Here is a 26,292-nt window from a genome sequence, read left to right on the forward strand (position 1 = left end):
CCCTCTAGTGTTCATAGTGCGTAACTGCGTTCATTTCGCTTTTATTTTGAATTATTTTACTGGAAACGTTGCGTATACGTAATTTTTTTTTGTAACTTGAAACGAATTCCGTTGTTGTTGATTTTTTTGACCACTAGAGGACAGAAGAACTCCTAATGTGTTTCGATTTTATTTTGAAGAATTTGAAAATATTTACGTAAAAATAATTTGTTTCCCATAAGCTAATTTAGTTGTAGTTGCAGATTTTGAGAAGAAAGCAGAAAAACTCATGTTCTGTGTGATGTTATTTGAACATAAAGCTCCTAAACTGTAAGCATTTACCTTGTGAATGGCTATTTTTCCGTTAAAACATAGCTAACACTACAACTAAGAAATATCCTAGTGATCCCTCTGAATCTCTTAATAAACTTTCAGTAATTAGCCAAATAAATATTATGATGTTCCTCCTTAGAAAGCTGCCAGACATTTTCCCTTTTTGCTCGCTAACTAGTAACAGGCGTAGAAGATACAGTCACAAAGTAATTCTGATTGAGAAAACTTTATTAGGAGAGTTCCACATCACATTTTCTGGTTCCAAACCTTTTATTGTAGGACTTTGGAAAGTAGTTAAACTATTAGAACTATTGTTAAAAAAAAAAAAAAAAATCGCATGAAAGATTTATAAAAAAAAAACTACCCGAAGAGAATAATCTCTTAGAAAATCATACAAATGTTATAATAAATCATAAGAGCTCTGCTTCCACCACTGATCACTAATTAGGTTTTGATCTTTGCTTTTTATGTGTATATGTTGCTCTGATGTGACGCACTTTGGGTTACAGGCTTGTATGAAAGGTGCTATAAGAATAAAGTTGGGTAGAGTTGACTTGAGAGGTTTAGTCGTGATCATTCTAGTTTTCTGACAGCTCTTGAAGGCAGCATCCGGATTTAAAGCGGCTGACGTCAGGGGGCGCTGTTTTGTTTGGTGAAAGATCAAGTTTCCAAGGTATTTAGCAAACACAGAAAGTAAACAGAAGAATAAACTGTAAGGAGTTTTTACATGTTTAATCTTCACGTTCTTATTTTCTGCTGTTTCTATATTTCAGTCTGTTACTAGTATGTTTAATGTCAATGGCATTGGCTTAATAATCACCGACTTTTCCTTACTTTATTTCATCATTTTCTTTTTTAATATTTCTAAATGTTCTACCATCTCATTTGGTTTAATTTTCCATTGTTTTATCCATTTTTATTTAACCTTTAAGTATTTATTTCTAGTCTATTTGTTTTTGTTTTATTTTTACTTTTTCAAACACTTTCTTGGACTGTTTGTGTCCAGTAAACATCAGGATTTTATTTTATTTTGACAGTTTTCATTCGTGAATATCTTCTTTTTTTTTTTATAACGGAAGTGCAGGCAGTTCATTATGTAATCAATACAGATATTTCGCAATTTAAGGACAAACGAAGAAAACCAAAGGCTGAATTTGAAGACGTTTTATTCACTCACTGGTGTTAGAAAAAGAGCACATTAACTGCATTACCTCATTCAGCTCACACCTGTAGAGTTCACAGAGCAGACGGCCAGGTGAGCCCCACACACACACACTTTAGTGTGTGTGTGTGTGTGTGAAACACAGCTGAAGCTGGAAGACTGAAGCTCACCTAGTTTGTTTTCTTATTGCAGCTCATTATTTTAGTGTTTCGATGTGACGTTCAAGGTCATCATGTTAAGAACATCCACCAACTAAACTTACATTCCTTCTTCTGCCCATCTACAGTTTTTACTGCAGTCGACAGCGACCTGATCACCGTCGGGTTGATGTTGTAGTGTTGTTAAACTAAAGTGCTGACTCCGAGAACTAAATTGTCCCTCACAGGCTACTGTATAACAGCTAGGGAGTTTTTTTTAATTTGTCACGCCAAACTAAATCAAAACTTGACAAAAAAATGTTTTTTTTTAAATCCTCTTCATCCCCTGAGCTCTTCTCTGTTATGCACATTCATTAGAAGATACTTCAACTGTTTCATGTCACGACCTTTGACCCCTGACCTTCATTTACTGTTAGTGATGCAGGAAAGCAGCTTATTCTACTGTATCCAACCTAAAGTACATACAAAATGGAGTTATTTCAAAATAAAAGCTGACTGATTGTTCCCTTTCATTTACCAACAAACAGCACGCACACTTTAACTTTCAATGCACATTTCTGGAAAATAAAACAAAACATTCGGCTCTCTTCTGTCCGTTAAAAGCATGATTTTGGATTCGTTCGTGCTCAGTTGTAAAAACCCAAGTTAAACTTTATGGAAGCTGTTGGATTCAGGTCTTCTCACTCAGACTCAAGTTTATCTGCCAGGATGGTAAAAATCTAAATCTTCGCGTTTTCTGGATTCTCAAAAACACCTCCAAACAGAATGACAGCATTCACAAAAAGAAAGTACAAAAATGAGATAAAGTATTAAAACTAAAGGTTTTCATCCCAACTTCACAAAACCATCACCGTCGTCCCCTCAGGAGTTTACATTTCAGATCATTTTTTTTCATGAAGCCCACATTTAGTCAGTATCTGTAACTTTTCCTCACAATTAAAAAACTAAATACTTTAAAAAAAAACATGTTTCCTAATCAGAAACAGCTGTTCTGCAAGAAAACATCCAGATGTGACTGCATTAAAAAAAAAAAAAAACTTTCTCACTTCTTATTTTTTTTATTTTTGGGATGAAAACCTTCAGATATGACAAACGTTTCCCCTCATTGCTCTTGTTGGATTCTTCCTCCAGCTTCCTGAAGCTATCGGTGATGATTGACATGATTGATTACTGACTGAACGACTGATAAATCCGCTCATCAGTGATCATTTATAAAAACACCGCTTATACATTGAAAATAAATCCTTAGTGTTTCATTTTATGTTGAACATTTAACAAATTGCCTATTATATCTTTCACTGCAGACAGCCAGCTGGTCCCAGCTCATTTTAATGCTCTGCATGTTAATTTTTATAGAAATGTAGTGAAACTAATGTCTGCCTGGAAGGAGTCAATCAACCCAAACACTGATGGATGATTAAAATGCAGGATTAGCAGTTGTTGTAATAAAAAACATTGGATCTGATATTTTTAACGTCATTCTAAATGACAGAATAAAACGACCGATACCGGTGACGTGTGAGTCAGTAACATGCAGCTCACGTGAAGATCGATTTATCTCCTGACAGTCTACCACGTTGGAGGAAGTTAGAGAATCACAAAGGTGCAGCTAGTTTTTGTGAAATGTGAGGTTTTAACATCGTTATGTTACTGGTCAGATTCTCAGACAGCAAAAGTACCGTCAGTCCTGGGGGGGACGGTGAATGCACCACGGTGGGATTGTGACAATAAGCGTCGGTGCGTCGTCTCACAGGAAGTTGGTTTTGAGCGTGATGCTCGGGGAGGACTTGGTGGAGGGGTTAGCGCTGCTAGCTTTAGCATTCAGACTCTCCTGGTTCCCTTTGACAGCGGCTTCCAGACGAGACTTCAGGTGGGGAGACGACGTGATGAGGCACCTGAGGGATGGAAAAACAAATCACATTTTTAAATAAGAAGCTCCGCTGAAAGTATTAGAAATAACTTTATTCATGCAAAATAACTCCTTATTTATAGTCAGGAGGGTGGAGGTTGTTGTCAGGAAACTCTCCTGTTCCCACACAAAGTCAAATTAATTCCATATTCGAGCTTTCACCTGAAGACGGCTGAGTGCTCGGGGCCAAGACGCATCAGGTCCTTGAGCACCGCCTCGTGGAGAGACCGGGACGCTGCGGGGGCGGAGCCGAGGGCGTTTTCATCCAGGAGGAGGGAGATGAGGAGGGGCAGCAAGACGGACACCAGCTGAGGACCTGACGGGAAAAAAAAGGACCGACAGTCTTCAGTACAAATGGCAGATATGCCCCCCCCACGAGAGACAAGAGGATCTCAAACTCCTCCAATAATCAACAACCATCTTCCTTTAGCACTACTTTACTCCACCATACCACATTTGTCCATCTTTCTCCTCCTTCCCAATCTACTGTGATCTGCCGCGGACTCTACTCACGCTGTATCTCGTCAGCAGCCTGGACCAGAGCCTCCATCGCTCGGATCCCCTCCAGGACTCCCAGCAACTCCTCCGGACTCTGAGGACGACTCCGCTCCACCTTCTGGGGAAAGAGACAAACATCATCAGAGCAACGCATTCATTATACCAGCAGGTTCTTTCCAAAATGAGGACTTTTATTAAGCATACTATAGTTTTTTTTTAACACTTTCTCTCCTTTATTTCCTGTCCTTTTGATAATAAAGGCATAAAACTCCTGACCCCTGAAGGAAAATCAGACCGTCTCATGTTTTACTTTCAGTTGTATTTCTCAAATATAACCGTAAAACTGTCAAACAACTGAAAAGGTACTGGTTCAGTACCTGCAGGAATCGAACCAGTGACGGGCCGAGGGCCTGGATGTAGGGGACGGCCACGCTCGGCAGAGCCTGAAACACTGACGTTAACAGCTGATAGCACCGACTCACAACCTGGAACAGAGAAAGCAGAGGAAACAATCCAGAGTTTACAATATTTATGATAATATATTTCACGCAATTTCCAACATCTAACGACAGAAACTGAAAAATATGTAAATTAGATACATTAAATTTAGAGCTCTCTCTGTTTGTGTTACTGACCAGCGGGTCTTTGGCGTCCATGCTGGCGGTGAAGCGCTGCAGACAGAGTGCGTGCAGAGGCTCCACGGTGCAGACATCAGGACCGGCAGAGAGCAGGAAGATGGTCAGAGCGGTGAGGAGGCTGATCTGGTCCACGACGCAGCCGGAGGCCCCTGGAAAATAATTAATCTCAAATTGGTATTTACAGCTTTATAACAGGCTCTCTGCAGGTTAATGGACGTTAAATAACTGACTTTAAAAATGACTGCCATTATATATATATATATATATATATATATATATATATATATATACCAGCATCCCAAAGTGTCAGCAATGTGTTCAGGGCTGATCGCAGCAGCAGGTTCCAGGCTCCTCGGCTCTTCTCCTGTCGACTCATGGGTGACGTCAGGACAGATTTGAGAGCCTGAAGAGCCGCCTGGACCACCACGCACAGACCGGCCCTGCCCCCTGAGCCCGCCACCGGTGCACCTGGGAGAAAAAAACAACAACATGCATTTAAACACAGGTTTTGTGGTAAATCTCAACGTTATCAGCAGGTCTTGTTTTTTGTAACCGTCAAGTTTGAGTTCTGCAAAAACTGAATTTATTCCCCCCAAAAAGAAACAAGTCGTGGCTATACAGACATATCAGATTTGAAGTTCAAAACATTAAAGGAGCACAATAGTTAATTTGGAGTTTTGTTTGAGTGCATGTGATATTTGGTCGCCTCGTTTTTGGTCTCCAGCTGCTCCCGAGGGAAACATCTGTCTCTTTAGCAGCTGAATGCTGCTCTACGTTCACCAGCTCGTCTCTGATTGTTGATTTTAGATTACAGCTTCTTCTCAAATAAACAGCTGCCTGCTGTGGCTAAAACCACGCTATGAAAGTGATTAGACTGAAGCAGAACAGTAAATTTGTAGTCAAACTGATAAACAATCAGCTCAAACTCCCTGTAAAGCTGTGTAAAGCCGAGGGGAGCTAAAATTAAAAAAAAATAAAAAATATTCATCACACTCGTATTATCAATAACTGTAACATCCTTATTGTGGACAAACACGGGTCGATTCTTCAAATTACCGGCGTGTGTGCCGGGCTGGTGGACCAGCTCTCTGAGGACACCCAGCAGCAGGTAGAGGACCGTTGGGAGGATGGACACGCTGCCTGCAAAGGAGACAGACAGCAATCAAACCGACCGACCAATCAGAGAGGCAGATACTGAGGGGTGTCAGCACTAGCATGAGAAGGAGCGCGAGTTGTGCTCTCACCTTCGGGGGAGCAGACAGAGGGCAACTCGGAGAGGACGCACAGAGCCGATGCAACCAAGCGACAGTCGCTGTGGGTCAGAGTCCAGGCTGAACCTCCGGGACCTGAATGCATGAGGAATGATTACAGTGCCGTGGGAGATATGAACTACAGTTTGCAATTCCTGAAGAAAATAAAGTGATATTTCTGCAAGCTCATTGCACCGCTGCTGTTTGCAGATGCAGCTGTTGAGGGTCGTGACAAGCGCTTAGATTTCTGACGATGTGAAGCACTTTGTTTTTGTATTTGCAAACTGTTTAAATGTGCAGTTTAACTTTTTTCCTTTTCTTATATTGTTTATATTTTACACAGAATCTGAATGTGTCCTGGACTCCTCCTGCTCTTCCATCCTTTCATTTGAAGGTTTTTATATCTTTCTTTGTGGCTCCATTCCCACTCCCACTCCTCCTTCTCCTACTCACCCGTTGGACTGGTCCCGGCCAGTTTGGGGCTGAGCTGCGGGAGTTTCCGGACGAGCACGCAGAGGCAAAGCTCCAGCGCTCCGAACACCAGTGAACGGCCAGGAATCAAACCACCGGTGTCCCGACCTTCACCGAACTCGGGCAGCGTCTCCTTCTCTGCAGCTCCGTCGTCCACTGAGGAGCAATAAAGTTTGACACAAAGACGCTCAGGCTCAAGGAGAGAGGAAACCGATTTAACCGTTATGCTTATCAGTAAATAAGGATCTTAAATTTATCTTCTAGACTTTAGAGAGTTACACTTTACAATCTGATGATCTATTTTCCTTAGTTTAGAGTTTAAAAATCAACAGTCAAACTTGAATATTGGCCCTGATGGACACCCATACTGCTTTATCTAAAGTATATGCTAAGGTATAAAGCTGGAAATATTAAAAATAATTGTTTTTGTAATGTTTTCAAAACAACAACATTCCACTGTGTTGTAATTCACAATTTGACCTGATGGTGTTGTCTCACATCCTAAAACTTTTTTGACAACAAGAGAAATACAGAAAATCTACAGGCTTCTCGTTTTTCATGTGTTCACCTTCAGCACTGTGGCGTTTCTCTCTGACGTGCTCCTGCGCGGCCGTCACGATCTGTCGCAGTAAATCCAACACGGCGAGCTGAACGGACGCAGATTCTCTGGTCACCATGAGTCTGTGGAGGACGCTGAGCAGCTCCACACTCAGAGCCTTGAAGGGAAACCGAGGGAAGCAAACACGTGACTCAACAATTAAATACAATATATTTTCAGTTTTTACTGATTCAGATTGTTTGGTCTAGTTTATTCACTAAATTATAGCCTGGATTATGTTCTGATTTATATCAAAAGTTCTGGTCTGGATTCTAGCCTCAAATCTTAGCTAGAATTTGGCTTTGCTTATAGCCTTAATTTTGGTCTTATTTCTGGATTGCAGTCTGGAAACAAGCCTTGAATTCTGGCCCAGTTTCTAGTTTGGTTTAAAGTGATATTTCTGGTATGGGAATCAGGTGTAGCTGAGTCTCACCTGGTCATTTCCAATCTTAGCTCGGGGCCAGGACACATCCAGCAGTGCCTGCAGAGCTTTCAGACAGGAAGTGATGTTCTCCATCTGGTCCTCCGAGTGCGGAGAGCAGAGGAACTCCACACTGATCCCTGAAAAACAGGACCAACACAACCAAAAACTTGAATATGAGTAAAGTGAAGACACTTTTTAGTCTGCAAATGTTTTTTTTGTATTAAAACCAGTTTCCTACCCAGAATGAGGTGCAGTCTGTCGCTGTTGATGTCCTCTGGACTCTTGGCTCCGCCCCCAGAGCTGGTGTGTCCCATGGAAGTGGGCGTGGCCGGTCTGGACAGGTTGGCGGGTGTGTCATCTGGCATCACAAAACCTGCAGACATCTGACTGTTTAACACACACACATACACACCTGTATTATGACATTAAACGGAGGAGGCATGAGGAGAAGTGCTGACCTGTGCTGTGGAGCCAGAGCGAGGTGGCGTGGAGGACGGGAGCCCAGGAGGAGGAGTAATGAGCTCTGGCTTGGGTTACCGTCTCAGCTGTGTAGAAGGAACCTCCTGGAGGAGAAAGAGGAGGAGAAACACTTCATAAAATATCTATTTTATTGCTCACGAGAACTATTTAGACTTTGCTAATAATATAAAGACACGATCAGTTTAACTCCTCCTACCGGCTGCAGGAAGCTGTGATGCGTACTCCTGTGGGAGGGTCAGCAGCGCGTAGTCCTGCAGCACCAACAACCACAGGCAGCTCAGCGTCGTTAAATCTAATTGGACTAGCTTCAGAAGGCCCGCCCCTCCTGACTCGGAGTCTGAGCTGTCATTGGCCGGAGAGGAGACTGACAGGTCTGCTGGACTGCCGGCGCTCTCCTTCAGTCGGCTCCTCTGTACAGCCACGATGTAAACCTGAAGGTGAAACAAAAACGTGCTTATTGAAAAGATATTGTTTACAAAAGATAATATGCACACAAGAAAACACAAAAAAAAAAAAAAAACACTGTTACCATGGTGATAAAAGTAAACTTGAATGATTACACGGAACAATAAATAAACATAAAACCAGTGAACACTCACCTCAGCCCAGGCTTTGAGGACGGCCAGCGTTTCCATGGTAGCAGCGGCCTCGTTGTACAGCTGGCTGGACGTGTCCCCCCCGGCCTGGATCTTAGCCAACGAGGAGGCCAGGAGCTGGTGGACGCGCCGCAGGTCACGGAGGTCGCTGACCACGCCACTGGCAATCCACGCACTGCACACCTGGAGAGGGAAGTGGGGTGAGGAGGGAGGGGGAGAGGTCACAGGTGAGAGAAGAAATTGGAGGTCAGAGTCTCAGCAGCAAACCAGATGTTAGTTACCAGAGTAACATGACAGTGAGGGTTATTAAAAATGATTATTGATGATTACCTGGCAGGCCTTGGCGGTGACGTCAGGAGGGGCGTCAGCGGTGAAGGCTGGCCTGAGAGCAGCTCCAACCTGCAAACACATATACAGCAGGTGAATACATTCTTTACCCGGATGCATAATAGATTCTGTAGCATCTTTACAATATAGAAAAAGTCTTTTTTTTTACAGCTGTGGTCTAATATCTGTGTTTTTGAGACAGGTAAAATAAGTGGCCTAAAAATGAGGATGAATATTAGTTTTTGTAATTACTATGTTTAGTGCTTTGGAGGACTCTACTTCTACCTAAATCTTTATCCAAAAAAACTATGACATGTTACATATAGAAAATGCTTATTGCAGGTAAAAAATGTGAAACACTAAGTCTGCATTTTGACTTTGCATTACGAGACAGGAAGCTGAAGTGACTTATGAACTCTAACTTTTAACTCAATGATTATTTCTATCTCTGTTTAATTTCATTGCAAGCTAAATATTTTTGGGCTGTTGGTCAACATTTATGACTATTTCTGACATTTTTAGTATAGACAAGATAATTAAGACTCTGCATGCCAGTGATGGATTAGAGAATAATGACCACCTGCGGCCAATCAGAACACTGTATTCTCTTGGCATAAATATTTACTATTTACTGCTGCAACTACAATATAGAAGGTGCATTTGTAAAAGTTCTGAGACTGGTGCTTTTGTAGGCAAACGCAGAGCAGGAGAGTGACGTGCATGGAGCAGGGTGAAGCTATAACGTTCATGAGTAAGTAGTCCAAGTTCTCACTCATGTTATCAGAGAACCGGAGTTACCTCTGTAACCTAAAGTTGGATCTACATCAGCACCTGAGTTACACGCGTTTTTTCTGACTGGTCCTTACGTTAGCTTGGTACTGCTCCAATATCACATGCCCGGGGAACTCTGGTTCCGGGATGGCTGAGAACCGTCTGATGATCACCAGCAGCGTCTGGAGTCCCGCCAGTCGCAGCTGATCGCTGTGGTCCGTCGCCGCCATGAACGCCATGCGGACCAGGTCGCCGAGGTGGAGGACCAGGAAGTCTGAGGAGCCACAAGGGGAGGTGTGTGTGTGTGTGTGTGTGTGTGTGTGTGTGTGTGTGTGTGTGTGTGTGTGTGGTGTCTACGGACAGAAAACTGAAGGGGGTCACTGTGAGGGAGGTCTTACCAGCGGATTCGTGCAGGCGCCGTTCCTGAGCCAGAACCACATCGAAGTGGGCCGGGTCGGCGGTCTCACACTGCGCTATGATGCGACACACACACTCCATGGCGAAGCAGCGCGTGGCCCAGCGCAACGCCGTGAACGGGCCGCTGGACTCCGACCGGGCTTTGAAAGCAGAGGAGTCATCGTCTCTGCTCAGATCCGCCTCCTCGTCCTCCTGACTCGCCTCCACCGGAGCCCGACAGTCTGAAAGGAACATTTTTAGTAGTGAATACAATCAGAACCTGGTAATTCTGAAATCCTGAAATGTCCATAAACAACTTTTAACCCACCTGTGGTCGCAGACAGGACGTCTTTGCAGAGTTTGAGCCAGTGTCCCAGTTTGCTGCTGGTGGCGCTGGACGCCATCATGTGGACTAGAGTCTCCTGGATGTCCCTCCTCAGACCTGGATCTGACTCCCGGTCCAGCAGAGTGAATAGTGCTCCCTCCAGACCCACCTCCTTTATGGTGACATCTGCACCAAGAAAGGTGAAGAAGAAATGAGTGCAGCAAACTACACAAGTGTTCCTCACAGCTGCATCTCAGTCCACTCCTGACCAATCAACACCACCTTCAGAGACCATCTGGCAGCGTTAGCTTTTGGCTATATTTACAGACGTGTTTGTTTATGTGTACTGCCCGCTGTAAATAAACCCACCGAGTTGCGTGTTGTCCCGTCTCGGCAGCTCCTTGACCAGAGTGATGGCGTGCTCGGACACCTCCAGCGCCTCCCGCTGGACGAGCTGCCGCAAGCACGCCACCACGGCCCGCCGCAGACACAGGAAGGAGCTGCACAGGTTGGCCTGAAAAACACACACACACACACACACACACACACACACACACACACACACACACACACACACACACACAGAAGAGTTTATATATCTGGGTAATGGCAGTCATCAGTGAAGCATGCAGCTGCAAACAGTGTTTTCTCCAGACGTAAAGGCTTCAATGAATTTTTACTTTAACTGCTCTGATAAATATTTTCTCCAATCATTAAAATGTGATAAAAATAGTAAAGAATTATAAAGATTATGAGTTCTTTGAGTCTCCAGTGAGCTCCTCAAGTAGATTTCGTTTTGTATGACCAAGAGTACAAAATCCAAATCTTACATTTGAGAAGCTGGAAACAGAAAATATTTGCTTTTTTAAAAATAAAATAAAAAAATCAACTAACATTATAAACAGTTTTTATATCTATACGCATATTTTATTTTTGTCAATTGACTAATCATTTCGAGTATAAAAAGTAATTTTCTATCACTTTTTTCTATAACATTTACAAACTCAATATATATTGCTCGTTAGAGAATTATTCATCAAATTCCCAAGATGTATCTTAATAATGACAATAATAATAACTCTTTCTAGAGGAAACACTGAGAAGTTTCACCTTTGGAGATAAAAACAGCCGGGTGGGGTGGGTGGGGGGGCGGTGTATTAACCATGTGTATTAATAATAACGTAACAGAAAAGAAATGTTAATGTTAACATTCAGTGCAACGGAAAACTGTGTTGACAAGATTCACAACTGAAAGAGGTTAATGTGTTTCACAACCAAGACACGACTGTGTTAAAACAGTATTTAAGTGAATAAAATTGTTTTAAAAAACAGCGGGGCTGGGCGATATGGAGATCTTTTTATCCATATCATATCTATCATGATTATAAATTAAGATAATTTTTTGTTGAGCTTGTGATGTTACTGCAACATAAACCTCGTGGTTTGTGATATTTCCTGTATTTATATACATTTCGATATAATAACAGCATGATATTGTCTCATTCACTGAGTGGCTAAAAATAACCAAAAGCTTTCTGTGTTGCAAACGCACTATTTATCTTTAAAAAAAAAAAAAAAAGTAATCTAAAAATAAACAGATATTTTGAATCCTGTTAGTCTGAATATGAATAATTCCGTAAATGTGAATGTTTATTTGTTGTCACAAGAAATTGATTTTATTTTTTTCTATTTATATCGTCCAGCCCAACTCCAAAGTAATAGAAAACTCAGTCAAAAAAAACCAAAAAAAAAACGGGGATTATAAAGCTGAATAAAAGGTGAGAAAAAAAGCCCAGCAGCTTTAGGCCTTCAAGAGGACCAACATACCAACATGGAATAATCCAACAAGATCTCCTGTAAGACACAATGCAGGGTCAAAAAAACACATACATACGGACTGAGAGCTAACACAAGACTCCTTGAACAGTGTGTTTAAATACTGTAGATGGGCAGCTTGGTGGGAATGAGGACATCACAAAAGATGTAAATCAGCTTCTTCTAATCACACAGTTAGCCGTTTTAATTGGGATTATTGGACCAATCAGCAGACATCTTGACACTGAGACTAATAGAAACTGCAGTAATTAACTATTAAATAAAAACAAAAACAAGGATTCTGCTGTGCTGAATGGTTGTTGTTTTCTTCCTTCTTTTTGCATTTTGGAGTTGTTTTGTTGACTTTAAACGTTTAAAGCTGGTCTGTAATGTGTCATTAGCGTTTTATTTTGTCTTGTGCGTGAAAGAAAAGATTCCCCCACTCGGGTGTACTCACGCAGAGCGCGGGTACAAGGCTGGCCAGGTTGACGTGTGGCGGTGAGAACATGTGCAGCTGCTGCAGACAGGAAATGGCTCTGGCCTGAACCAGGCAGTCCGGACCGGCCTGCATCACGCCGCATCCCACTAGGCAGCTGGAGCGCAGACCGGACACCGTGGCGCCGTCACCTTGGAAACACAAGGAGCACACATCAATCAAACACCTCTACATTCTACCCTTCCTCTGTGATTCTCGAGGAGCCGAGGGACGGGGGAGGAGTTAGTGTTACCCTGCAGGTCGGGGCCCAGGCAGGTGATGAGGCCGTGCAGGCAGCGTCCCAGGCTGTAGTGCACCTCGGGGTGGGTGGGTGGAGTGGAAAGCAGCAGCCGGATCACCAGGGTGAAGGAGGGCTCGGCGTGGGTTCGATACAGACCGCCGGACAGATCGACCACCAGGGACAGACCATGGAGAGACCAGGTCTGGACCAAGAACGGCGATACAGGAGGGTCAGGACTGAGACAGTTTAGGAAAAAGAGAGGACATCTTGTCCCAAATGTCACAAGTTGTCCAGAAACCTCTGGAAAGCCCTCGTATATAGAACAAATGAGCGTGTACCTGGACCTCCGGCGAGGTGCTGTCCTGGCTCAGGGTGAACAGGACTCCCAGGCAGGTGGACAGGTGTTGAGGCGAGCTGATTCCTCCGCTGTAGCGATACAGCACCCCCAGAGCCAGAGCATAGCCGCTGCGAGACGCCGCGTCACGAGCGGTCTTCAGCCTGAAAGAAGATCAACACCGTCAGCCGACATTACTGAGGAAAACTGCCACTCATCCATGAGCATCAGTTTATACAGACATGGGAGGAGTAAAAGTCTGAGATCTTATTCAGATCTGTCAGAATGCACTGTTCCCTTTTTAATGACATAGCTTTAAATTCCCATAGATTAAGAGGTGCTTATGTTTTTTCAGGAGATGGGTCTACAGCAGGGGTGTCAAACTCATTTTAGTTAAGGGGCCACATACTGCCCACTTTCATCTCAAGTGGGCCAGACCAGTAAATTCATAGCATAACAATGCGTAATAACGACAATATTTCTCTATGTTTAAATCATTGGTGAAGGTTTTTGGATGATAAACCCTATTTTAAGGTCTTTCTACAATAAACTAGAAACATAAAGACCAAAAACTCAGATATCAGCCCACTGTTTATCTGCCTGGGCTCTACTCTGCAGATTCCCTAGCAACGAGCGCTGCTGCCTGTGGCAATGAGCGCTTCAGCCTCCGGAGCAGACAGCATTTATGCTGTTTTTGAAGCAATTACTGGATCGATTAAAAAAAATTACAAAATGTTTGTACTCATAAACCTCCATATTCTTATAGAGATGCAATTTATGTCTTTCTGTAATTTTCACACTTAGCAAAGTCATCCGGCGGGCCGAGCTGGACCCCCTGGCGGGCCGTATGTTTGGCACCCCTGGTCTACAGTATTACATCTTTGGTTGATGTGACATGACTTCCACCTCTGGATATTAATACACACTCAACTGTCATCATTTTCTGTCTTACACACACTGATTTATCTGGGTCGCAGCTTACTTTGAAGAATTTCTGGATTGTTAGGTCACTATTTTGTGTATTTTTGGACCAGAATCTGCTTTATTTCCACTTTAAAGATTTCAGAGACTGAAAATAGATACAGAGGAGGTTTATTTGATTTCTCCTTAACCATTCACACATATAAAATTTTGTAAAAAGCATTAATATTACAATAAATATTTGAGTGAGATAGATTGTAGAGGAATACAAATGTAAGAAGGAGAGTGCAAAGTGTGTGTTAACATCCACCGACCTGTCGAAGCAGAGAAGGGAGATGGAGACAGTGAAGCCGGGGTCTCCGACCACCTGAACCAGCCGGGCCAGACCTTCGGCGGCGAGGCAGCGCAGCAGGGTACCGACGCTCTCCAGCGCCCCCGTCAGGAGAGACAGCGCGGGTGAACGGATCTCCTCCGGCCCCAGAAAGCTCCGGATGCTGCCCTGATGCTGAGGAGAGAGATATAACCTGACATAACGTCATGTCAGGTTGCTACATCAATCATGAGCATTCATTCTTGACAGACGTAGTACCTTGAGCAGGCTGCAGAGGGCGGCGCAGAGGTGTGTCTGGACGGTCTGCTGGCGCTGACCCTTCAGCTGGTTCACCGTTTCTATAAACTGCTCCAGGATCTTCACTCTGACAGACAGACAGACAATTTGTCATAACATAAAACAGGTTTAGAAAGCTTATTAATCTCATAAAGGTTCGTTGTGTAGAATTCAGGAGGATGTATTGGCAGAAATGGAATAGTCCTAATTATGTTTTAATTAGTTTTAAATCAGATGAAACAAATAATTGTTGTGTTTTTGTTAGCTTAGAATGAACCCTTCATATCTAAATCCTCTTCCAGGAGCTGCCATGTTTCTACGGTAGCCTAGAAGGGACAAACCAAACACTTAGAAAGGGAGAGGTCATGTCAGTCTGCGGTGGTTCATCTGTGCTGGTTAACCCGTGCAGTGCAGCTGATTGGTCCGTTACCTCTGAGCAGAGATGATGTGAGGGAAGAGAGCTCCGAAGAGCTGGACGGCGGCAGCGGTCAGAGCCACAGCAGGCGGAAGAGGAGCGGGAGCTTCGTCGCCGCCGTCACAGAGGCTGAAGGGGTCGTTGTCCAGAGAGCCTCCGCCGACGCTGCTGCCGTGGAGCTGAAATCAAAAACAAACAAAAATAAAACACACTCACACCTCATGTTGAGTTATCTCCGCCTCGAGGCTGAGAGCTGGACAGAGCGTCACCTGTTCCTCGATGTATCGGTGGTCGGTGTCTTGGACGGCGGGGCCCACTAGCAGCAGGTCGTCGTGATGACAGAGGGGCGGCAGCAGGGTGAGCTCCGAGCACGGCTGGTTCAGGTTGTCCTGACCGGACAGATCGGACACCAGCTGGTTCATCACCAAACCGAAACTCTCTGCAGTAGAAGAAACACTCTTCAGAGCAGAGTTTTGCCATTATGAGGATTTTCAGTTTTTTTATACAATTGTAAATTTAATAATTTTGAGTTGATGAAACAAAATTAAACGTTTAAGAGCACCTTTCTCTGTTTTCAGATATATAAATATATATATTTTACAGATAAAACAATGAATGTATTATTTAAAATAATAAATATAATTGTTAGTTGCAGCCATATCCAAGAAATAAAAAAGGAATGGAAGAGCTGAGGAGCACAAAGTGAGGAACATAAATCAACGATGGAAGAAAGACGGTAAACAAATTGCAGAAAGAAAACAGAAGACTGAAAGAGTATCGGAGGTGGGGCGTCACCGTGGTAGGTGTGCGGAGGCAGCAGAGCGAGCAGCTCGTAGACTCTCAGTCTGTAGACGAGCGACCAACAACGAACTGAACTCCCGTAAGACCTGATGAGAGCAGGCAGCCTGGAGATACACGAACACCACACACGAGAATTTCAGAGGTTTTCCAGTAGGAATAAAAAATTAAATAAATAAAAAACATAAAATCAGACTTTATAGATCCTGAAAGGGCCTAAATGTGTTACAGCGGCACTTAGAGATGAGAAAGAAAAAAAAATCAGGATCTATTTTCATAAGATAAAATAAAAAAAATGTAAATAGACATGTGGAAAATTGACATAGAACAAAAGTGCAGATAACATCTCTGTCAACAAATCAACAATGTTAGTCCCTTACACTTTCCAACTTCTGTACTCTATTTGTGATTTTCAGCTCATTGGTTTTTTCTGAAGATGAAAATGACAAATATATACTTTTATTTTGAAAAATTGCACCCACAGTGCCTCCTACTGGGACACTGAAAGGCCGGGAACATTTGATATAAATCTTATATAAAAGAAATATAAATCAGGGACTGACTTGGTGAGAAGGGCCACAGCGCAGGCCAGCGGCGTGAGCAGACGGCTGATTATGTCATCGGTGACGAGCTCCCTGCAGTGAAGCAGCAGGTTCTTCATCGCTGTTCGGACGCAAAACACAGTTCAGATCGATACAAACTGCTTGATTCACACACACGACCCTCCCCCCCCCGCCCCACCACCACCACCACACACACACACACACACACACACACACACACGGGTGTTAAGCAGTGCGTGTACTGACCGCTGAGTGCCCCGGCACGTCCCTCCAGCGTCACCTGCCACGTGAAGTAGTCCCCTCGTCGCAGCTCCATCTCCTGCTCCCGCAGCGAAGCAGGAAATACACACCGCCACAGGAGGAGGAGGCGGGACAGGTGGTGCTCCACCACAGCTGGACCTGGACACACAAACAAACAAATACACAAGGCATTTAACAGAATAACTGATTTGAGGAGGATGTATTCACATTTTTTAGATTATTTTTGGGACATTTGAGAAGTATTTTTTGGGACTTTTTTTTTTTTTCAGATATTTTAGCATAAAGCTACAGAATATGTTTGCAGATGTTGTTGACAGTAAAGTTCACGGCTGTGTTCAGCAGTTTTTACCTAAAGTGATGAGAGAGGAGACGAGCAGCCAGCCGGCCTGAGTCCTCTGTAGAGAGATCCGACTGTTCTGAGAGGCTGAACGGAGGAGGTCTTCGGCCAGACCCAGCACCACCTACACACACACACGTAAATATATACAAAAAATATCCAAAACATATATGACACGAGAATACACTTTTAGCATATTTTGATTATGAAATATTATGTTTTATAGACCACATTAAAAGAAAGAAGAAGACACTTTATGTATACAGCAACTTTCAAACCAAAGTTATTTGAGGCTTTTACAAAGGAAAAAAACAAATTATAATAATTTACTCCACCATTAAAAAAAAATCCATAAAATTTTGAAATGATGATAATGATAAGAACAGGTCAAATGAAATTTATGAAATCAACATAATAAATAATGAAAACAATACAAACAATGACATAAAAGAAAGTGGCGCTAGGACACTAAAATGAAGAAGAAAATGATCAGTTAAATCAACTCTAAAAATGATGATGCAATAATCCCAATGTGACAATATAAATGCATGTATGACCAAATATTCTGTGTATGTTACATGTGACGGCATACGTTCCCCACCTTGCCCTTGGTGTGTGGGATTCCCAGGGGGCAGCGCTGCACTGCCGCCACCAGGGCGGCGACAGCGGCTCCGTACCCGGCCACGGCCTCAGGGGAAGACTTCAGAGCAACGAGGCGCTCGGCGCAGCGGTCCAGCAACGGGGAACACTGGGAAGGCATCGCCATGACGACACAGCGCAGGCACCAGGCCGCGGCCAGCCGGGCCGAGGCGACGGGGTGGAGGAGGACGGAGATCACCGTGTCCAGGAGGGCTGCATGAATATATATATACATTTAAACAATGTCAAATACTGGTAGTGTCCTCAGAAGTATATGAAAGACGCGTGTGCGTGTTTCGCATCTGACCTGTGGTGGTGTCAGTGAGGAGGGGGGCGGCGGTGGATCCCAGGCCCTGAATAAGTCCTCCCAGTTCCTGCAGGCAGCAGACCAACACGTGCTGACTGGCTGAGACGTCCGCAGACGAAACTCTGGTCTCCATGTTCCCGTCAGTCAGAGCTGAATCTAAACAAACAAACAAACACAAACATCATCAAAAACACAGTCAAGTGATGAACACACAGGAAATTTTGCATTATTCCATCATAGAAAAACTATAAGGCTGCCAAAAACCAATAATTATCAAAATGATTAACTCATCTGATAATTATTTTCTTTAATAATCAATTGATTCTTTAGCATGTAATTGTCAGAAAATAAAGAGAAATGTTGCTTTTTATTCCCTGAAGCCCAAATAATACCCATCGTTTGAGTTTACTGCCATAAAAAAAACAAGGAAGCAAATAATATCGAGCAAATATTTATATTTGAGAAGCCAGTACCAGGGAACTTGCAAATTTTAAAAACAGACTCGCTAATTACTTTCTTTTTTTTGGTGATTTTACATTTGATATTTTTTCTATACTGCTAAATAGTATCTTTTATTACATGTTTCTTATCTGTACTTTCCTGCTGCTCCTATGTAGGAAACATTTTAGCACTTGAACCAACCTGTAATTCAGTAAATCATGTTTTTATGATGGGATATAGGAGGCAAGTCACATTAATTAAGAATTCTCCTCCGTCTCAACTCACCGATGGCTCGTTTCTGGGCGGCCACGGTGAGGCAGAGCTGTTTGGCGGCGTTGGTCTGCGCCTTCTCTCCCAGCAGAGAGCCCAAAGTGCTCCTCAGGATGAAGGAGACGCAGCGGCGGGTCACCACGGCGTCGCCTGGCGTCTGCGTCGCCCTGCCGTGGGACGCCAGTTCCATCAGCAGGGACAGGAAGGCAGGGAAGTTGGCCTCCAGCCAGGAACCGCCCAGCGTGGAGACAAACACCACGCAGGCCTGAGGAGAGACAGAGAGGCACGGTGAGTCCGCAACCAAAACGTAAGGAGCATCGATCCCCTTGTTGCCGCGGCGACCCACCTGCGTGACTCCGATGCGGATATCCTTGCTGACGGAGCTGGTCCCCTTCAGCATGTCTCCGCTGGCTCGGAAGAAACCCCCTCCGCCCCGCAGGAAGCCCCCCGACAACAAGTCCATCACCTCCTCCAGGGAGCTGCGACCCCGAGTACCCTGCCTGGAGACTGCTGGGTAAAACAAAAGAGAGATTAAACAGATCGTATCTCCATTATCATAAATGGCAAAAACTAGAAACAGAACTCTTCTTCTGGGAGAGTCGTGTTTTAAAGTACATATGTTTACATGGACGTATGGATCTATATATTTACATGTATGTAGAGGTGTTTATTTAAAGCTGGAGACTATTGTAGCCTCAAAACCAAGGGAAGATATGAAAATGAAAATTTTCTGTTCTCGTACCGCTGGGCTGTCGGGGCTCCACAGCAGCAGCCAGCAGAGTTCCCAGCAGTTTGGCTACGGAGACTCGGACGTTGTAGTTGGATCCCTCGAAGGCCCTGAAGCACAAAGTGGCTACGTTCTCCAGTTCGCTGGTCCACAGGAACACCGCCTCCCTGTGCAGCTCCAGCAGACACTGACAGGACGATGGGAGAGAAGCTGTTTACTATCTGAACTACTGACACGCAGTGTTGGTGCATTAAACAGTTCATCCTGCAGTCTGGAGTTTCCAAGTTTCCAGCCTTAAAATCTGATTACTGATTTAAAAAATAATCAACATAAAGGGATATTTTGACTATCAGTCGTCGTTACCATGGCGGCGGCACAGCGCACTGCCATGGAGCGGTCTGTCAGACATGTTCTCGCTGCCTTGTAGATGTCGCGGTGACACGGCACGGCGGCGGCGCCCAGACCTCGCAGGATCTTTTCCACGCTCAGCATGATCTCATAACGACCCTGCGACTGAGAGAGGAACGAGGAGGGTTGATTTCTGAAGAGATGCCACTGTCCATCTCTTTCACATGTTCGGGTTAAAACTTGCTTCAAAACCTTAAATGCAGACAAACCTCAGCGCTCTTCATGGCCTTCAGCAGGTTGGCTAACGTGTCTTTGAAAGTTCCGCTGAGCATCCGACCGAGCTGCTCGTACAGACCGCCAAGGCACGCGATGGCCGCCCTGTGACACACATAAATATATCATCATCGATAACATCACTGAAATACTGGGCTCAAGATGTCTCTTATATCACTCTGTTCTCCCTCCAAGAGAAGGGGCAACAATTAAAACACATTCTTCCTACGTGCCCTGAACGCATCCTGACTTACAGTCGGGTCGGGAGGCCGGACGGCGAGTCGTCTTTGCTGCGGATGATGTCATTGCACCTCTCCACCATCAAGCTGGAAGGGAGGGGGTCTCCCATGCGGTAGAGCAGGGACAAGCAGTGGGCCAGCATCCAGCGGGTCGGCGGGCCCGGAGAGCCAATCAGAACGCCTGACAGCTGGTCGACCAGCCGCCGCTGGTTCTGTCTGACGTCAGCCTGAAAGGATGAGAAACAATTTGAGTGATGCTGCTGTTCATTTTTAACTTTCCATGTTCACGTGACCTCTCACCCTTTCGGTGGCCGGGAGGAGCTTCTTCAGGTGATTCAGCCATTCGAAGATGAACTCCGCCCTCTGATGTTCTCCCAGCTTACTCCACGCCTCCTCGTTCAGGAGGAGGCTATGAGTGCGCTCCATCCCAAAAAAAACTCCAGTAGCAGCCACCCTCCTCCTCCTCCTCTTCGTCTCCCTCTCTCAGTGAGAGAGAAATTTTCTGTCCTGATCCGCCATTCTCCTAAATCCTGTTAGACACAAAGGAACAACAGATCATTATACTTTACTCAACATCAGAGGAACAGTCACATAAATCTGTGAAAATAAAAGGAAAGATTAAGTACAGGGGTCTCAACTACAATTCTCACAGTTAAAGTGTCTTCTTCCTTCAAATCCTTAAGTTTTTAACTCTGATTTCCTGTTATTTATTTGGGTAGAGGCCTCTGTAATACATATTGCACAGCAATCACGTGTATTTTTGTAGGGAAAAACCTGACCAGTAAGGACAAACATTAATGCCAATAACATGTTCTAGAAAACTACTGAAGAATCCCTGAGCTCCACTGAGGGACTTCAAGTGTTTTTTTGGACCAAAGTGTTTTAGCCTTTGTGTCTCTTTGAAAACTAACAGAGCGGATCGGACCGGAACCGCAGGGGTGAGGGGATAAAACAGAGACGCTGGCAGCTCAGCCGCCGGATGAATATCTGAAAGATGCAGAGAGAGAGAGAGAGAGAGAGAGAGAGAAGCAGCTCATAAATTATTCAACAAAACAACTCCGTGTTCTTCGTTAACACACGAGGAGAGTGTTTGCTGAAATGCGGGAAGACTCTAAAAATAACCTTCTGTCCCACGGAAAAAAAAAACTCCAAACACAGCTTTAAAAACCAACACGTTGCAGCAGAGCAGTAGGAAACATTCTCACCGCCTGCACATTTGAACACGTAACAGCCCTTAAAATGACATCTGTGGCAATGACAAAATAAAAATCTCTGCATCAAGAACTCCCAAATGTCCACATTGACATTCGAAACTGAAACTCCTTCAGTAATATGACATAAACAGAGAAAAACTGCAAATCATCACAGCTGGAAGCAGTGGTATTTTTCATATTAACGCTTTACATTATTGCATGACAGCTAATATCAAAATATACTGCACTGAGCTGACATGCATTAATGTATCGCCACACATTTAATGTATAAAAATCACAGCTCGCCCTCTTTTACAACCTGTGATGTCATCAGGAAGGAAAGAGTCAGGGAAGGACTTTTTGAATGTACTGTGGGAACGGTTACAAGTCGCACAGAGAGGACATTGTGTCTGTACTGTCCTCCCTTCGCCATGGTTAGTCTCAGTGCTCCTATTGGTCCATATCATGTAGTCTGAACCCCACAAAGGTGGTGGCGGGGCAGCCTGGCAAACGGTGGCAATCATCTGCTTATTTTCTTGATTAATCAATTATCCATTTTATTAATAGAAATGTGAGGTAATGCAGAAAAACGCCTGTTTTATTTTCTATTTCTTTATATCCCATCATTATATGTCTCATTCTGTCCATCAAACTGTCCAAAACCATGAAAGAAAAGCAGAAATCCGTGCACCTCATGCCACACCTGAGAAGTCAAACCAACGGAGGTAAACAAAAACATCACTTGCAGCTGCTTTTCAGTCGCTCTTTAACCTTCTTGTTTAAATACTAACTTTTTTTTTTTTTTAACTTCTAGCAGGGATTCCAAAAAGATCCCAAATCTGTCAAGCTAACTTTTGAGTAAAATGTGATTAAAATGTTGCACTGGATATCACATACTTAATTAATGCAATGTTGCAGCCATGAAAGCATGAAGCCCAAAATCTCAATATTTCAGTGTTAGATCACTTATTTGTTGTCAGTTAATAAACTTCAGCAACAATCCAGACCTCAAGATGTCTCCTTTACCAAACCTCCAGAGTGCAGCCTGAACCTGACAACTTTAGTCCGGGTTTACAGACATATTATGAAGTATGTATCTTTCTGCATCACTTTTAATTGACCAGAAAAAAAACAGGCACTCTCTTGTTTCCACAAAGACACCCACAATATCTGTCAATAAACAGAGCAACATGCACAAAAAGTAAGCTGACAGCGGCTGACATGCGCTGAAAAACATTTCTGATACTCTACATGAATAAATAAACTATGAAATAGCTTCTTCGCATATGTTTAAAAGCCCAGACAGCAGCTAACAGGCTCAACTGCTAGCATCGGGTGGCTAACCCATATAGCAAAAAGGCACAAATCGAAATAAAAATGCCACCTGTTACCTGTTAGCGTCGGATAAAAGCTATTAGTCTGTACAGGACGGTGTCTGTCCACGGACACGCGAGGAGAAACTTTATTTCAGTTTGTTTTCGGGGTCCTAATGTTGCTCCAGAGAGACAGCTGAGCCACCCGCAACTAAACTGACCCGCTGATACACGCAGCGTCAATAGTGGGAACGGACATAGAAGACATCCGGTTGGTGATTTTCAAAATAAGACACATCAGGTTCATTTTTAAATATCTAAATTTTATTTAGTTTAACAATTCAGTCAATTTGATATTGTAATAATAATAACAATAATAGTAGCAGTAATACCAACAACAGTTTCAAAACTACTTATGAATGTACATTTTGTAATATACACATGAATATATAAAACGTATAGCTCAAAGTGGATTGCATTTGGTTCCATCTCTTTAATTGGAAATACAAATGCTTTAATTTTTTTTTGTGAGACGAGGACTTATTCCTGCTAACTATACTTCCAGGTCGATTGACGAATCATCGAACGTCACAGCACAGCCAAACAATTACACAATAAACAGGAATATGTATCACAGGCTCCTTTAACATGTACCATCGTGTCAAAACTACTTTTTCTAGGATTTTAGACTCTGGTGTCTCCAGTGTAACCACACTGAGTGAGATGTGCCTTTCAGCCCTGATGAAGGGCTACAATTTTCCATCCACAATCCAGGACGTCCAGTCGAAAGCCGAACAACAGAAGCAGAAGTGGCCGTAACGGACTGACGTGACGGACTGCACCAGAAGTTTCTAGCAGCCCGATACAACTTTCTCATGTTTGGCTTCACACAGTTCCCCGTCTTGTACCGGGTAAAAACGTCCCATAGAGAACTTCAGTGATTCGGGCTGTGAGCAGGTCGGTCTGCTACGCTGACTCTTACTTTTGCAGGCGAAGCTAAAGCTAGGTCTGGCTAACGCTGCTAACTAGTTGTCCGCAGGAATGTTCGGTTGTTTGGTCGCCGGCAGGTTGGTGCAGACCGACGCGGTTCAGGTTGCCTTGGACAAGTTCGTGTTCAACCTATCGGACTACGAGAACGTGAACCACGTGGTGGTGTTTATGCTGGGAACAGTGCCGTTCCCCGCCGGCATGGGCGGTGCCGTCTACTTCTCCTTCCCAGATCCGGCGAGCGGCGGCTCGGTGTGGCAGCTGCTTGGCTTCATCACCAACGAGAAGCCCAGCGCCATCTTCAAGATTTCGGGGCTGAAAGCGGGTGAGGGCGGGGCGCACCCCTTCGGCATGATGGCCTCGTCCTCGTCCCCCTCCATGGCTCAGGTCGGCGTGTCCGTGGAGGCTCTGGACCAGCTGGTCCAGCAGATCCCGGTATCCAGCGCTGCCGTGTCCACCGTGGACTCCTTCCTGCAGTTCACCCAGAAGATGCTGGACAGCCTCTACAACTTCGCCTCGTCCTTCGCTGTGTCGCAGGCGCAGATGACACCAAACTCCACGGAGACCTTCATCCCTTCCAGCTGCATCCTCAAGTGGTACGACAACTTCCAGAGGAGGATGGCACAGAACCCGAACTTCTGGAAAAACTGAGGAGGACATTAAAAGACTGAACCTGCCGAGAACAGGTCCTTCAGGTTAATAAAAAGTTTAGGCTTGGTGCCTCCCTTAATCTCCCTCAGAAAATATGCTGTGCTCACACTTCACTGATCTGAGCAAAAAAGAGTGAAATAGAAAAGGCATGGAAGAGAAAAGGATGGTGAGGTATGAGTCAGTTAAAGAGTTGTAGGAAATAAAAGAAGCTCAGCATGTAACAAGGTCCCCCAGCAGCCTCGGCCTATAACAGCATAACTAAGGGTTGGTTCAGGTCTACCTGAGCCAGCCCTAACTATAGGCTTTATCAAAAAGGAACGTTTTGAGGCTAATCTTAAAGCTAGAGAGGGTTTCTGCCCCTCAAACACAAACTGGGAGCTGGTTCCACAGGAGAGGAGCCTGAAAACTGAAGCTCTGCCTCCCATTCTATTTCTGTAAACTCGAGGAACCACAAGCAGACCAGCGTACTGAGAGCAAAGTGCTCTGCTAGGATTATATGGTTCTATAAGATCTCTGAGATATGATGGAGCCTGGTAATGTAGGGCTTTGTAAGTCATCAAGAGAATTTTAAATTCTATTCTTGATTTCACAGGAAGCCAGTGAAGAGAAGCTAAAACTGGAGAAATATGATCTCTCTTGCTAAATCCCGTCAGTACTCTTGCTGCAGCATTTTGGATCAGCTGCAGGTTTTTAATGAGTAATTTGGACATCCTAGCAAGGAATTACAATAATCTAGCCTAGAAGTAACAAACGCATGAATGAGTTTTTCTATGTCACGCTGAGGAAGGATTTTCCTGATTTTATTAATATTACGTCACCTAAAATAAGTCTTGTCACAAGAAGGCAGTTCTGGAGATTTGCTTTATATGGTGGTTAAAGGACAAATCCTCATCAAATATGACTCCAAGGTTCCTCACAGTTTTGCTGGAGGCCAAGAGTCATCGAGAGTAACTAAGTGATTACAGAAAGAGTTTGAGGTGTTTAGGACCAAGTACAATAACTTCTGTTTTGTCTGAATTTAGAAGCAGGACGTTTTTGGTCATCCAGGCCTTTATGTCTTTTAGACAGGCTTCAAGTTTTACTAACTGATTAGTTTCATCTGGTTTTATAGAAAGATATAGCCGAGTGTCATCTGCATAACAATGGAATTTTATTCATTGCTTCCTGATGACATCTCCTAATGGAAGCATGTACAAAGTAAAAAGTATCGGGCCCAACACTGAGCCTTGTGGAACTCCATAACCAACTCTTGTTTGTCTGGAAGATTAATTGTTGACATGGACAAACTGAAATCTATCTGATAAGTAGGATTTGAACCAATCTTGTAATGAAAATACTTTCAAGAATACGTAAATGAAATACATACATGTAATTCGAGTCAGATCTTTGTGTGCACTTTATTATAAAGTGATATGAAGTCTTTCAATTTAGGCTAAACACTCATACAGTCTGCAATTGTTTATTTTTTTTTTTTTAACATTACATTTCATTTAGCTGACGCTTTTATCCAAAGCGACTTACAATAAGTGCATTTCAACCATGAGGGTACAAAACCCAGAACAACAGGAATCAAGAAAATACAATTTCTTCAAGAAAGCCAAACTACAAAGTGCTATAAGTAAGTGTCATTTTAAGTGCTACTAAAGTTCTACTGTTCAAGGTAAAGTCGGAAGAGGTGTGTTTGTAGTTTGCGGCAGAAGATGTACAGAGTTTCCGCTGTCCTGATGTCGGTGGGGAGCTCATTCCACCATTTAGGAGCCAGGACAGCAAACAGTCGTGATTTTGTGGAGTGTTTATCTCACAGTGAGGGAGCAACAAGCCG

At 43.8% G+C, this 26,292-nt stretch overlaps 2 protein-coding genes across 5 annotated transcripts; one reads left to right on the top strand and one right to left on the bottom strand.

Annotated features, from left to right (window-relative positions):
* Window positions 1-1,461: 1,461 nt before the first annotated feature.
* heatr5a (HEAT repeat containing 5a) lies at window positions 1,462-23,057 on the bottom strand. 4 transcript variants are annotated; one of them, XM_069152843.1, is made up of 42 exons: window positions 22,911-23,057; window positions 20,627-20,856; window positions 20,342-20,553; window positions 20,084-20,192; window positions 19,830-19,979; window positions 19,482-19,653; window positions 19,086-19,246; window positions 18,755-19,004; window positions 18,029-18,184; window positions 17,684-17,934; window positions 17,095-17,206; window positions 16,731-16,883; window positions 16,485-16,584; window positions 15,919-16,028; window positions 15,393-15,562; window positions 15,139-15,302; window positions 14,691-14,796; window positions 14,416-14,606; window positions 13,185-13,344; window positions 12,859-13,048; window positions 12,588-12,757; window positions 12,143-12,169; window positions 10,685-10,829; window positions 10,319-10,501; window positions 9,993-10,232; window positions 9,690-9,868; window positions 8,827-8,895; window positions 8,500-8,679; window positions 8,097-8,331; window positions 7,879-7,983; window positions 7,659-7,793; window positions 7,430-7,557; window positions 6,967-7,114; window positions 6,381-6,554; window positions 5,922-6,023; window positions 5,734-5,817; window positions 4,969-5,145; window positions 4,675-4,826; window positions 4,417-4,524; window positions 4,055-4,157; window positions 3,704-3,857; window positions 1,462-3,527 (listed from the first exon to the last, which is right to left on the bottom strand). In XM_069152843.1, exons 2-42 carry the CDS (start codon window positions 20,750-20,752, stop codon window positions 3,380-3,382), a joined length of 6,189 nt encoding a protein of 2,062 aa, XP_069008944.1. In that variant the 5' UTR covers window positions 20,753-20,856; window positions 22,911-23,057; the 3' UTR covers window positions 1,462-3,379. The 4 variants fall into 4 exon arrangements, with proteins under 4 accessions (XP_069008944.1, XP_069008943.1, XP_069008946.1 ...); XM_069152842.1 differs by having other exon boundaries at window positions 19,086-19,249; XM_069152845.1 differs by lacking the exon at window positions 12,143-12,169.
* A 504-nt stretch (window positions 23,058-23,561) lies between these two features.
* hikeshi (heat shock protein nuclear import factor hikeshi) lies at window positions 23,562-25,913 on the top strand. Its single transcript, XM_069152846.1, has one exon. The coding sequence runs from the start codon at window positions 23,874-23,876 to the stop codon at window positions 24,468-24,470; it is 597 nt and encodes a 198-aa protein (XP_069008947.1). The 5' UTR covers window positions 23,562-23,873; the 3' UTR covers window positions 24,471-25,913.
* The last annotated feature ends 379 nt before the right edge of the window (window positions 25,914-26,292 follow it).

This window comes from Embiotoca jacksoni, unplaced genomic scaffold (assembly GCF_022577435.1).
Source record: "Embiotoca jacksoni isolate LCO1_2020_lvr unplaced genomic scaffold, fEmbJac1.0.p SCAF_18, whole genome shotgun sequence".
In the NCBI taxonomy this organism is placed as follows: domain Eukaryota; kingdom Metazoa; phylum Chordata; class Actinopteri; family Embiotocidae; genus Embiotoca; species Embiotoca jacksoni.

Bases quoted from the DNA above. Each gene is read 5' to 3' on its own strand.
- heatr5a (XM_069152842.1), bottom strand. From the start codon at position 20,752: ATGGAGCGCACTCATAGCCTCCTCCTGAACGAGGAGGCGTGGAGTAAG. The intron at 18,185-18,754 runs GTGAGTTGAGAC...TTGTTTGTTTAG, and splicing joins CGCCCAGAAACGAGCCATCG to ATTCAGCTCTGACTGACGGG. The intron at 4,158-4,416 runs GTACTGAACCAG...CTCTTTCCCCAG, and splicing joins CACTGGTTCGATTCCTGCAG to AAGGTGGAGCGGAGTCGTCC.
- hikeshi (XM_069152846.1), top strand. From the start codon at position 23,874: ATGTTCGGTTGTTTGGTCGCCGGCAGGTTGGTGCAGACCGACGCGGTT.